Genomic DNA, 14,017 nt, shown 5'->3' with positions numbered 1-14,017 from the left:
TGCAAAACAATCAAGCAATCAACAAAATTTCTTTTTAAGTATTCTCTTCGAATCCATGAAAGATTCGTGTCTCTTAAGTTACTACCAACTCTCCTAGGTAAATATATCTACCAACAACTAAACCGGACCACAAGATTTATAAAACGACAAATGATGGTACGCATATTGATTAAGGAAATTCAGTTCAAAAAAATAATAAAAAAAAAAACGCACATTGCAAAAAAATACATTTTCTACAAAACTGAATAAAATAAAAGAAAAGACATTGGAAAATTGCATGCACACATGCAGGTATTTTTTTATAAGACTTGATAAGAATTTGAAATGAGTTTCATCTATTGTATGGGTAGATAAGTTGTAGATGAGGCCATTTGAATTGATATAGGAGACTTTGTCTATAGAATAATTGAAAATAGTGTATGGGAAAGTAGCAAGCATATGTACGGTTTAAACAGTCAGTCTTTCAAAATATAGACTTCCAGAACATAAGAACAAAATTATGTAGATTGAAGTCCTGTCCAATACGTATTGACATTTTTAAGAAACCTAAATGACACTTAGTATGTTCTGAGAAAAAATACAATTCCATTTTTTCTCACATAGATATGTAACGACTTTTCTTGAATATCGCGAATCAATTGGAAAACGTAAATAAAAATAATTTTCGTTTGGATTATGTCCGTACCGTTGACAAAAGTGTTGCTTGTCACCAATTTTATCAAACTCAAGGATTAACAATTTAAAAAGGCTTAAAGAAACTCCATAAATGCTAAACTCTATATTTACCATTAAATATAAAGTTGTCAGTTGTTTCAAAACCATTTGTTTGGAACTGTCCATACTCGAAGAAATGATTTTGACTTTCGTCTTTGATACCTGTTACTTGGTAAGAAAATCCTCAAAAATATGGAAATTAAATCCTAATCAAATCCGGCCTTTCTAGGAACACTTTTCAATGATACAATAATTATATGTTAACATCATTCTATTCTTTTAAAAATACATTTTAAGAAGAAAAAACTTGCAACGTTAAAAATGTTTTCCCTGTAAACAGCAAATAAAATTCTACCCCTCCAATGCTATATTTTTCGAAACCTGGCCAAAACATTTTAAGTTACGAATCTCTTAGCTTAAATTCTCTCTTCTTCTAATATTTTGAAGATTCCAAGTTCTTAGTTCCAATTCGAATTGTTGCGATTTGCGCATAGTCCGCCCATATAGGTAGGTAAGCACAATTATGAAAATGCCTATCTATTTATCACATTTAATTTTTTTTCAGATTGGAAAATTCAGTTGCAATTTCTTGCTAAATCATTGTAGGTCTACGTGTGTGTGTGCGCGTTTCGAATATGCGGGTGGACCTTCTCAGCTCTTAGTCAAAATAACCTTTGAAAGTGAGTAGATCTACCAGTAATTGAATCTGACAACAAAAAGTATCCCTTTTCCCTTTTAAAATAGTGCTTGCCACAATTTAACATTAACAATTGCAAATGATTTAAAATAAAATGTAGTTAAAGTTTTTGTTGTGCTTGTTAAGCATAAAATTTGTGTCGTTCAAGTGCCGCCAAAAACAAAATTCTGAAAATAAAGATGACTTTCGAAAATGCTCAGCAACAAGGAAAAATAGAATAGGACATTTGGTTAGTGCAAATTCTGTGGAATAATTTAAAATAAATAATTTTGTCACAGTTCGAGCGATACCGTTTTTTCTTAACTTTTTTACTTATAAAAATTTTAAAAAAATTAAATATGGATATTTTAAAACAAAAACAAAATCCGACTACGACCTTTCTTTATAGATTACATTCAACTTTTAACATAAACACCCCCATTTGCATCCCTTTCGCCACCGAGCCGTCTTCATTGCGCCGCGTAGTCCTTGTAGCTCTATTGTAATAGGTGCATATTTCCAATTATTTGTTTTGCGGCCTCGGATTTGGATTTTTTAAATGGGCAAAATTACTTTGTAACGATACAAGATTGCATGTGTTAGTAGTTGTTAAAATGCACATTGACAACAAAATGGGTCAATACCTAGTATTTATGGCTGCAATTGTAGGCGCAACTATCAACAATAATCTCTGGCTAAAAGTGTCGCCACTTTATATGAAATGCAGCAATTGTATTCTGTTATTCTTTTTAACAAAAACCATTCCTTTGTTACTGTTTTGCCTATATTCCCTTCCTTACTATTATACCTATACAATCACTTGTTGCCGGATGCTGTAACAGCACTACCATTTTACTTTAGTGTATATTTAATAAAAACTAAAAGAAAAAGGATTTTAAAATAAAAGAAATGTCTAATTTGCACACAATCATAAAGTGGGAACATTGTTACAAATTGACAATATTGATAATGAGGCTAGTATGAAGGTTAAAGCGCCCAAGCCAAACTAATATCATTATGACAAATTGAGGCAACCCACAAATTAGTATCTATCTTTCGTCATGTTGCACATAACTTCAATTATGCAGTGTTTAAACAAAATAATTCTCGAATCGACATTTATAACTGAATTGTCAACAGTTTTAGAAAAGAGCTTAAAAGTTTTTGTCTCCGGAATCAATTGGAAGTGTTTGTTTTTATCTGCTACAGCAAAAATTGGTTAAAATCTGTTTTAATTTTTTCTAATAAAACTGTTATTATTTTTTGAACATAAATTATTGCGTTAAGTTAAGTTCGGATTTGAATTAATGGCATCAAAAACATTGTAAGAAAATTTATTTTAGTAAAACTAAAAATAGAGTATATTTAACAAAATATTTTTTTTATTTATTTTGTATTTCCAGATCTTAAAAGAAATTAAGGAAGAGAAATGCTAAGAAAAAACTTTAAAAGAAACACAAAATTAAGAATCCTTAAAGAATATGTGGTACTTTCATAGGTGGAAGCAAACTTGAAAAAAAAAATATTTTTCACAAACTTGAATGAAATGACTGCCATTAAATCGTTAGCGGCTGTCAAAAATGACAAGGATCTTAAAATGATTGCCAAACAAAACAAATCAGCGCCGAATTTAAGAAGAATTCAAGTGATACAATATGCTTCCTCGAAATATATTTCCAAATTTGACGACGATTTTAATTGTCATCAGCGAATTTTTTGTGCCAAAGCTGGATTCGACGTTAATTGTTCTCCGTGTAGAATAAAAACAAAAACAACAACTACATCAGCAGGATCAATAGAAACCTCATTCTTGCCACAACGAAGATGTTATTATTTTAGTAAAATTTATTCAATACAGAGGCTTCTTGTTTCGTTGGTTCTTGCTACATTTATAATTGGTGTTACTTCCTTACCACCTGTTATACGCATTGGTAGGTATTTTTTTTAAATTTTAGTGGTTTTTAAAATTTGATTCGTATATAAAGGTACTTAAAATTTCACTGGTTTAACACGAATTTTATAAGGAAGTTGCAGTCAACTGAAGTCAATTTTCAAATGTTTATTTCTATAAAATGGTATGTTTTCGAGGTTAAATTTCCTTGTTTATCCAGAACCGCTAAGCCAAGACCTCAAGCAAAATCAAATTTCTCAAATTAATTTCGGAAGAATTCAAAAATATTTATATCGGAAGTTGATTAGAGAAATAAATAAGGATTCGAAAGTGTTTCAAGTTTCCTCATGAGTGTTTCAAGGTTTTGGAATAAATTATAACCTCTATCTCTTTGTTGCCGTTATGAATGGAAATTTCAAAAGAGATTTACACGTATTTCAATTTCATAAAATTGCCTCAGTTCAAGTCACAATATTAATCTTCTAAATACTGTTTAAGAAACCAATTAAACTTTTACTGACAGAAATCTGTCATTGGAACTGTGTGAAATCGGAACCCAAATCAGTGGAACGATTCGTTTCACTTTTGAACATAAAACTATAAAAGTATCAGCTGTTCAGGAAAATGAATTCCCGTCCGGAAAATAGAAAAATATATTTATAAAAAAATTCTTTGGGTCATTTCCGATCGATCAGTCTACAATTTTCATTTCTGATCGAAGGGAAACATAGTCAAATATCGATTTAAAAATGTTCCCGGATCGATTTCAATGATAGCTATAACTGGCCCCTAACTCTTTGAAATAGGCGTTAACTGAAAAAAAAAATAGTATCTGGATAAGTGATAATTTTAATGGGTAGAAATTTGCTTCTTAAATATATATTAATCAAATTCATAAATATTTAATTTTTAAATGTTTCTGAAATATTTTAAAAATGATTTTCAAAGTTTGTTTTAAAATTCATTATCTTAATAATTTGCATATTTTTAGGTGCTATCTTCACAGAGGATCAAAAAGATAGCAGTACTGAATTAGCATTTAAATATGCCGTCTATAGAATAAATAAAGATAAGACAATTTTACCTAATACACAATTAGTTTACGATATAGAATATGTTCCTCGCGATGATTCATTTCGAACATCGAAAAAAGGTTAGTATTTTCTTTTATATACTTAAAAAACTAAAACTTGTATTATTGTTGTTATTTTATTTAAAATCTACATGAACTGTGAATAGTTTGTCGTCAATTAGAATCTGGAGTTCAAGTGATATTTGGACCATCAGATCCATTACTAGGCGGCCACATTCAATCTATATGTGAAGCCTTAGATATACCCCATGTTGAGGCACGCATCGATTTGGACCAAAGTGTTAAGGAATTTTCAATAAATTTGTATCCTTCTCAAACGCATATGAACATTGCATACAGGGATTTGATGGCTTACTTAAATTGGACCAAAGTTGCTATTATTTATGAAGAGGATAACGGTATTTATATTTAAAAAAAATTCAAAAATAACTAAGTTTGATTGTTAACTTGATTTTTCAGGACTTTTTAAACAGCAAGAACTAATGAGAACAACAGCAACATCTAAGGCTGAAATGTATATAAGGCAAGCAACGCCAGAAACATATCGACAAGTTTTAAAAGAAATACGACAAAAAGAAATTTATAAGCTCATTGTTGATACAAATCCAAGTCATATAAATTTATTTTTTCGAGGGGTTGGTTATACTCTTTTTTGTATTTGCACTTTAACCAATATTTTTTTCTTACTTTTAGATTCTGCAGTTGCAAATGAACGACTACAGATACCATTATATGTTCACAACGTTTGTAAGTATTGAATACGATTGTTGTTTTTTCTTTTAATTTAATACCTAATTTGTATTTTTTTTTTGATTTGCTACAACTCAAAAATTCAAATGCGTTTGTCTCAATGCTTTTTCTTTTTAAATTTAAAGGTAAAGGCCATTTCATTTCTCAAAAAAAAATTGAATTTTCGATTTTTGACCAACAAAATTTGTATGGGACTACTGTTTGCAAAATTTGCCATATAGTTCCTATATGCCACAAAAAAAATAATTTCAAGTTTTGTTTTGAAATTTAAAGTTTAAAAATTATGTTTTCATAAACAATTCACTCAATGGGTTCTAGATTTCTAAAATATTAGAGCATGACTCTGCATGGGTAACCGTTATTTTTAGGAATACAAATTTAAAATACAAGTATATAATATATATGTATATCTCAACCATTCCTGTGTGTGAGTAATGTTGTCAGGGGTAGAGAGGACCTTGAATTTTGGCAAAAATCACTCTTGGAGGTAGTACCCGTGAAAAAAAAAACATTAGATGGCACAGTCAGGGATTGAACCCAAGACCTCTGGTATAACAGCCCTAGGAACTTACCACGGGTACTGCAAATTCTTCTCATATGTTCTCCTTTTTTTTAATGATAAGTGTCAATGTGCACTCAAGCGGGATCCTTATAACTTTCTAACCCGCATACGTGTCTATCAAAACGGGGCATTTAAAACCACTTATCCAGGTTTTATTGCATCTTTAAATGTATTAAAATTGGTTCAGCTATACATTTGGCTTGGTCGTGTTTAACCACTCTATTGACTTATTTGTTTTATTTTTTTAAAGGATATTGAAGCTTTTGACTTAGAAGACTTTAAGTATAATAGCGTCAACATAACAGCTTTTCGTTTGGTTGATGTGGAAAGTAAGCAATATAATAAAATTATGGATCAAATGAAAAAGTTTCAACATAGCGGTCATACTATTTTTGACGGCCAACCTTCGATTCAAGTAAGAAAAACAAAGAGTAGTTCCAAAAACTTAACAAGAAAACAACAAACACGCTTTACAATTTCAGACTCAACCAGCCTTGATGTTTGATTCAGTATATGCCTTTGCTGCTGGATTAATGCATTTGGATCGGAGTCATACGTTAACTGTGGCAAATTTATCATGTGATTCTGAAATACCCTGGAGCGATGGTCTATCGCTGTACAATTATATAAATTCGGTAAGCTTAATTTTGGCATTAAATGTGAATAACAATTAAAAGAGAATGAATGATTTATTTTAGTCAAAACTGATTTTTTTAAAATTCTATTTAAAAGGCCAGCATAAGTGGACTAACAGGCAATGTTCAATTTAGGGAAGGTCGACGAAACAATTTCAAAATTGACTTGCTCAAACTCAAACAAGAACGCATACAAAAGGTTGGTTTTTGGAATCCTGAAGAAGGTGTCAATGTAACAGACCCATCTGCATTTTATGATATTAATTCGACAAACATTACTCTCGTTGTAATGACGCGAAAGGTTGGTTAGTTTAGCTAGATATTGATGAAAACTAGAAAGCTCTCAAATTCATTTTGTTATTTTTTTAAATACAGGAGAAGCCTTATGTCATGGTTAAAGAAGACGCTAATCTTACTGGAAACGCCCGTTATGAGGGATTTTGTATCGATCTTCTAAAAGCAATAGCTTCACAAGTTGGATTCCATTACAAAATCGAATTGGTACCTGATGCCATGTATGGAGTGTTCAATCCAGAAACAAATTCTTGGAATGGCATCGTTCGGGAATTAATGGAGAGGGTATTTATTTATATTTGTTTTGTAAAAACGATAATGTTATTATTGTAAGGTTCCTTCTATTTTGTTGCAATAGAGAGCTGATTTAGCAGTTGCTTCCATGACAATTAATTATGCTCGTGAAAGTGTTATTGATTTCACGAAACCATTTATGAATTTGGGAATAGGAATATTGTTCAAAGTAAGTTAATATAATTTTTGTAATAGATTTTGTTTTTTGTTTTACTGCTAAAATATTGTTTAATAGTTCTATAAATGAATCGCTTTGATTATTGTACGGGGTGCCTGTTAAATATTGTATTGTCAAAGGGTACTCAAAATATGTAAATTGTTTTGTTTAAAACATTTTTTTCGTAACTTACATACATTTTTAAAAACCACATGGAATGTTTCACACCATTACTGCCAAACATGATTGATATAAAATAAAATATTTATAACTTTTTGACCTTTTTTGATAATAGGATTTTAATTACAAAAATTTAAAAGTCAAAATAAATTTTTTTTAAAGTTTAAGATTTTCTGGTAACTAATATAGTATACGTAAAGCTGTATAATAACAAAATTCATTGAACGTACATATTCACATGTTTTGAGTATCCTTTGAGATATATCACTTTTATTTCCGAAGAGTAGTTTGGATCCCTCAATCTTTACCGGACGCCTTTAATATTTATCTTTAATAGTACCTGAGTAATAAATTTATATTTTTTCTGTGTGCATTGTAAATTTAAGCTGAATGTTCCAATTAGAATGCTTGTAACACATACTAAACTAAGAAATGCAAAAGCAATTATCAAAAGTACAATATTGTTTTATTGTGCTGTATGCGCAATTATTAGGCACTCCATCCAGTGCCCGTTGCATGATGGTTAGTGCGTTGGACTGTCATGCTAAAGGGTTCGATCCCTGCCGGATGCCATCTAAAGTTTTTCAAGGGGACTGCCTCCTGGGATGATTTGACGAATTCTCGAAAAGTAATTCTTGCCATGAAAAGTGCTTTCTCGAATAAGCCGTTCGGATTCGGCTATAAACTCTTGGTCCTCTTCATTCCTGATAAAATGACTCGCACACAGGAATGGTTGAGATTTGTAAGTCATCAGCCCCTAGTTCTCAACGAACTGTTGACAACCTAATATATAATTTATTTAAATAAAATTAAAAAGTACAATTTTTTAAAATTATTTTTAATTTCAAAAATGGAATTATGAACACAATTATGTATAATTGTTTGATATTTATTAGTGTTTTATTTTTCTGTTGCTGTAGGTACCAACCAGCCAACCAACACGTTTATTCTCATTCATGAACCCCTTGGCTGTGGAAATTTGGTTATATGTGCTAGCCGCCTATCTCTTAGTTTCGTTTACATTATTTGTAATGGCGCGATTTTCCCCTTACGAATGGAATAATCCTCATCCATGCCTGAAGGAATCCGATATTGTTGAAAATCAGTTTTCTGTGTCGAATAGTTTTTGGTTCATAACTGGTACATTCCTTCGCCAGGGATCTGGACTTAATCCAAAGGTAAACTTTAAGTCGTAATTAAGCTAATACATAACATTTTATTTATCCTCCCTCATTATAACTAACAAACAAATTTGAGTATTTGGTAAAGTAAGTTTGCCTATCACAGTAGAAAGTATATTTTTATTTGTGTGGTGTAAAAAAAGATTTGCTGTTTTTATTTTATAATTTATTGATATTGATACAAACACAACACTCCTATCAAACAGAAATCAGAACGAGTGCAAAATCAATTCTTCTCGTTCATGAATCCCTTAGCTGTAGAGATTTGGTGCTACATAGCAATTGGTTATGTCCTGGTATCATTGACCATTTGGATTGTGGCTCGGTTCTCACCATTCGAATGGCAACCAGCAAAGCCTCCATGTTCGATGGCTTGTGAGCATATGCTTAGTCGAATTCGACAAGCTGCCAGGGATCGTATGAAGGAACATCAGGAACAGCAGGCAGCTCAAGGTTTGTCAATTGTGCAGAGCTCGGTTATTCCATTGGTGAGTTCATTGAGAACAGCTTCTACGAAAGACTCGCCGACACAAAAAAAATCGAATAAAACAACTCATCAAGTTCATCATGACCAAGAAGCCTTGAGTAACCAAGAAGAACATGAATGCAGTGATACCGAAAGTAAAACAATTTTTGTTGAGAATTTTGAGAATGCTGATATAATCGACGAACATGATGAGCCCGATAATGAACCTACAAACGACCAACAAAGAAATAATAGTAATTACAGCACCCGTAATGACGATGATGAAGGGGGGGAAGATTGCATATATCATAATATTGAAAATGACGATGAGCCGAATGAAATGTGGGAAATGTGTGAGCATGTTCATACCGATGAAACAGAATTGGTTAGCATTCGAAATGAATTTACGCTCAAAAATAGTTTTTGGTTCGCAATTGGAACATTAATGCAACAAGGATCTGACTTGTATCCAAGGGTAGGAATATGCAAATTAATTTTAAAACATTCTCCCAGACTAGGCTAATACATCATATGACATGCTTTTTTTGAAACCAGTAATTCAAAATATTTGAATTGAAATTTGTTTATTTTATAGGCCACTTCGACAAGAATAGTTGGTGGTATTTGGTGGTTCTTTACTCTGATTATTATCTCGTCGTACACTGCCAATTTAGCTGCCTTTCTTACCGTCGAGCGAATGATAACTCCTATTGAAAGTGCAGCAGACTTGGCTGAGCAAACTGATATTTCCTATGGCACACTTGAAGGAGGATCCACGATGACGTTTTTTAGGGTAAGTTATTAATCTAGAATAAACAATGTAATCAAATTCAAAAATGAAATGTGTAGCCCTAGAAATCTTAATAAAGGCAAGAGAGGTTTTCCCAAAAAATCTAAAAACTTGTGTGAATCTTTCTTTTCTCTTTACCCAACAACTTATCTCTTTATATTCTTCTTTTCAGGATTCGAAAATAGGTATTTATCAAAAAATGTGGCGCTATATGGAAAGCCGAAAGCCATCGGTATTCGTCAAAACCTATGAAGAGGGCATTAAGAGGGTTCTTGATGGAAATTATGCGTTCCTTATGGAATCGACTATGCTCGACTATGCTGTACAAAGAGACTGTAATTTAACTCAAATCGGTGGACTTCTTGACTCTAAAGGTTATGGCATTGCCACACCAAAGGGTTCTCCTTGGCGTGATATTATTTCATTAGCAATTCTGGAACTACAAGAAAAAGGTATTATACAAATCCTTTATGACAAGTGGTGGAAAAATACTGGTGATGTATGTAATCGAGATGATAAAAGCAAGGAATCGAAAGCAAATGCTTTGGGTGTAGAAAATATTGGTAACAATTTAGTCTTTCTGAAATTTTTGGAGAAAATTGTTTTAATTGAAAAAAAAAACTTCAGGTGGCGTTTTTGTTGTACTACTATGTGGATTGGCTTTGGCTGTTGTCGTTGCCATATTGGAGTTTTGTTGGAATTCAAAGAAGAATGCACAGACCGAACGGCAATCCCTGTGTTCAGAAATGGCTGAAGAACTACGATTTGCTATGCACTGCCATGCATCGAAACAACGTCCTGCAGTTAAGAGAAACTGCACGAAATGTGCCACTGGAACAACTTATGTTCCCGGAAGTATTGGAATGTCACACATAAATGGAGTTCATTATAATTTTTTAAATTAATATAGAACAAATAGAACATTAATAAAAAAAAAAACAAATAAAAATAAGTTAATAGGGTAAAGGAAATATTAGAACATTTTGAATGTATTGCATTTATTTGTTTGTATGAGAGATAAATGGAATATGAATTTGAAAAAATAGTACGAATTTCTCTAGAAACTATTGATTAGTAATAAAGATTTCTTGGAAAGGAAGTCTCCAATTGCGTGTCTAATTTTACGTGTGAGATGAACATGTTTATATAAAATAGAATTTAAACCGAGATTTTTAAAATACAAAAGAATTTGATACCTCGCACCTACGCCAAATCCTATAGTAAGCCGATGGCGATAAGCATTCATGAAGGCTCAAGTATTACTGTTCAATTGCCTTAGTTTGGGAACACAACAAGCTATTTTACTAGATCATAATTTGTTAAAAATATGGAAAGAAGTTGGGACAAGAGCTATAGAGCAGTATTCTAGTGACGAAAAGAAATTATGGATTTTATTGTCATCTTTTTTGAATACTGTCCAAGAAATTTAACTAAGTAACTGGGGCATCGGCCCATAGGCAGTATTGGGCTTACGACCCATTTAATTCTACACGATTTTGTATTGACATTCAACAATGCTTAGCATATATTGTTTCTTAATCCGGTTATGAGAGTAGAATGAGGAATCGAATCAAATACGAATTGATAATTCTATTCAGGTACATGGCGGAAGTAGATCCAAACATAAAATTTAAATGGAATGGAAATGAAAATCTGGCTTAAGCTCCGTTTATAGCCGTTAGTAAAATCCATTAGTAAAAATTGAAACAGCAGGACCTTGGAATGTCTTAAAGGCCTTGCACATGAGAGCGAACAACGAATGAATGAATAGACGAACAAACGTGATTTTAAATATTTAAAAAAGTGAATTTCAAATAAAAACACATTTAAATTATAAGAAACCAATTGACACTAATGTTAGGATCATAAGTTTGCAATTTTGTTCTCTGAAATAGAGACATTTTGTAAAAACAGTTTGGTAGTAACGAATTGCAGTATTGTTGCTACGAACTGTCAAACTCTATTCGCGTTCCACATACCATCCACACTGCAACGAATAAATTGTTTGCGCTCAACTAAACGCCACGTTATTAAATTATATGTATCAAGTAACATAGAGCTGTTGATTTTCATCAGTTAGGGGCCAGTTATAGCTATAATTAAAATCGATCCGATCGATCATTTTCCTGAACAGCTGATACTTTTATGTTCAAAATGAAACAAATCGTTCCACGGATTTGTGTGCCAATTTACACAATTTTAATGACAGATTTCTGTTAGCACAAATTCTCCAGTGGAATTTAGAGCTATACTTTGTCCAACAAAAATTGTCAGTACACGTCTTATAGGAGAGCTTTTTTCTTGCAAATGGTGCCAGTCAGTGGTTTTATTCCCTTTTTACCTACTGAAATAGAAAATTCAACCACTGACTTACACATAAATTGTTGTTTTAATTACGCTTCGACGAGCGTACATCCCCACGAGCACGACCTTTACCATGCGCAGCCAAATCCACACTCATAGATAATGTGTTAACAAACAACCCTCTTCGTATGTATTGAAAATAAGCAGATTGTTATTAGAGATACAATTTCCACGCTAATGCAAATCATGGTGGATTTTTCTTTGGATTTTGTTTGGGAGCTTTCAGAATGTGTACTTTTTTAAAAGCTTTTGAGAACAAATATGGGAATGGTGTTGTCGCTTGCTGTTTTTCGGTAAGTGAAGTTTATTTATTATTCTTCGTAAATTAACCCTTTGTTTGAGACGTCAAATAATTGTATAAAAACTTAAAATTTATATAGAATGTGTATAATGAAATATGACTTTTTTTTGTCGTCCATAGCTCAAGATCCAGTGGAGATAGTGACTTCAAATAAACGGATAGTAGTGCAGAAACATGCAGAAAGGACTCTCAAAATTGAATAAGAATTTTTTGCACCATAGCAATTTAAAAATAGTTGAACCAATGACGCTAGCGACTTGAGTTAAATTTTATATTATATATTATATATTGGGAAAAAACAATACTAAATCTTGCTAAAAATTTACTTTCAACTCAAATATCAAAATTAAAAACATTGGCTTCATATTAATTTCATCTCACATAAAATATTGTTTTGGACATTCAGCTAATTTTTTTTACAAATATAACAGAACTCAAATAATAGTAAAAATGAACCTCGTTTACAAAAAAACGACTTTGAAATCAAAATATTTAATCATATGCAAAATATATTTTAAATGTTTAATTGTTAAGAATATTTAAACGGGGTAGAAACTTATCAGTTATTGTCTTAATTTAAAACTCTTTTCAGTTGGTGTGATGTTAGCACCATATAAAGAAATCAATAATAATTGAGGTGAAAATTCAAATTGACAAAGATTTAGTTACAAATAAAAAAATAAGTTAATTTAAATTTGAAATTTAAAGTGTTAAGGTTTGTTGATCTTAATTCCCAAATTAAATTCCTAAAAATTAGATGGGCATTTTATGTAACGTTATTACTTAAGTAATTAATTACACCTGACAAACATACAAAACCATTTTAAAATAGTCGTGCAACCGCTAAAATTTCATTTCAATTTACATATATTTGTACATAAAGTGTTGATTTAGTTCAAGCGAACATTGATATGCATGTAAAAGTCCATAGTTTAAAATAATGAAAAAATTAAAATAAATGAAAATTGTATATGTATTAAAACTCTGGACCTATCTGCTCCCCAAAGGATAAATATAGAGAAATATGTTTCCAAACAGGTACACCATGCATAAATTCTCAATCTTTTCAATTTGAACACAGTTGTTTTGCACTGCAAAATATATTTTGGAAAACAGTCTTAATCTTATATTAGAAGGTCAAGGTAAACGGTTAACCCATTGACTATTTGACGTAAAAATGGTTTACGACGTCAGAGAGTCAACGCCTTGGCCATTTAAGATGACCGTTTATTTCCAGATGGAGTCAAGGCTGAGCTGCAATCACGAAACGGCTTAAGGCCTCACAATTCTGCTAAATACATATCAATCACATACTTACCACTTTACAATAAAAAATAAAAATTAAAAAAAAATACCTTCATCGAATGTATTTGATATGGACAAATTCAAAATATGGCAACAAAGCACTGTGTCAAAAATTTAATTTCAAAACGTTGTCTTTATAAAATTTTCTGAAAATAACAAAAGAATATGTTTTACGGTGCGCGTACTAACAGCGAGGTATGTAAGGGACGCCCTGCTGCCCGCTGTCGCCAACCCTCTTGGCGCAGTATAGGATATAGGTAGTGTGAGTTTGGGTATATGCAAAGTATTTTTTGCCTTTGAACACTAAAATCAAAGATATCTTCAAGAACAAAAAACTAGTATGGCAATACTGAACTGAGAACAG

The 14,017-nt window shown here is 31.6% G+C and overlaps 1 protein-coding gene across 4 annotated transcripts; it reads left to right on the top strand.

Annotated features, from left to right (window-relative positions):
- Window positions 1–1,068: 1,068 nt before the first annotated feature.
- LOC129953322 (glutamate receptor ionotropic, kainate 2) lies at window positions 1,069–10,790 on the top strand. 4 transcript variants are annotated; one of them, XM_056066410.1, is made up of 17 exons: window positions 1,069–1,221; window positions 1,280–1,394; window positions 1,459–1,640; window positions 2,794–3,321; window positions 4,273–4,434; window positions 4,521–4,772; window positions 4,834–5,009; window positions 5,068–5,121; window positions 5,937–6,101; window positions 6,169–6,321; window positions 6,419–6,622; window positions 6,697–6,900; window positions 6,974–7,078; window positions 8,167–8,424; window positions 9,489–9,686; window positions 9,856–10,246; window positions 10,311–10,790. In XM_056066410.1, exons 4-17 carry the CDS (start codon window positions 2,937–2,939, stop codon window positions 10,586–10,588), a joined length of 2,985 nt encoding a protein of 994 aa, XP_055922385.1. In that variant the 5' UTR covers window positions 1,069–1,221; window positions 1,280–1,394; window positions 1,459–1,640; window positions 2,794–2,936; the 3' UTR covers window positions 10,589–10,790. The 4 variants fall into 4 exon arrangements, with proteins under 4 accessions (XP_055922385.1, XP_055922383.1, XP_055922386.1 ...); XM_056066408.1 differs by lacking the exon at window positions 1,459–1,640; XM_056066411.1 differs by lacking the exons at window positions 1,069–1,221; window positions 1,280–1,394; window positions 1,459–1,640 and adding exons at window positions 1,703–2,714; window positions 8,634–9,368.
- The last annotated feature ends 3,227 nt before the right edge of the window (window positions 10,791–14,017 follow it).

The sequence above is a fragment of the Eupeodes corollae genome, chromosome X (genome assembly GCF_945859685.1).
Source record: "Eupeodes corollae chromosome X, idEupCoro1.1, whole genome shotgun sequence".
NCBI lineage: Eukaryota > Metazoa > Arthropoda > Insecta > Diptera > Syrphidae > Eupeodes > Eupeodes corollae.
This window is presented reverse-complemented; position numbering and strand designations above follow the sequence as displayed.

Excerpts from the sequence above, each read along its gene's own strand:
- LOC129953322 (XM_056066411.1), top strand. The coding sequence starts at position 2,937 with ATGACTGCCATTAAATCGTTAGCGGCTGTCAAAAATGACAAGGATCTT. Across the intron at positions 6,102-6,168 it reads ACGGCCAACCTTCGATTCAA|ACTCAACCAGCCTTGATGTT; the intron begins GTAAGAAAAACA and ends TTACAATTTCAG. Across the intron at positions 10,247-10,310 it reads TTTGGGTGTAGAAAATATTG|GTGGCGTTTTTGTTGTACTA; the intron begins GTAACAATTTAG and ends AAAAAACTTCAG.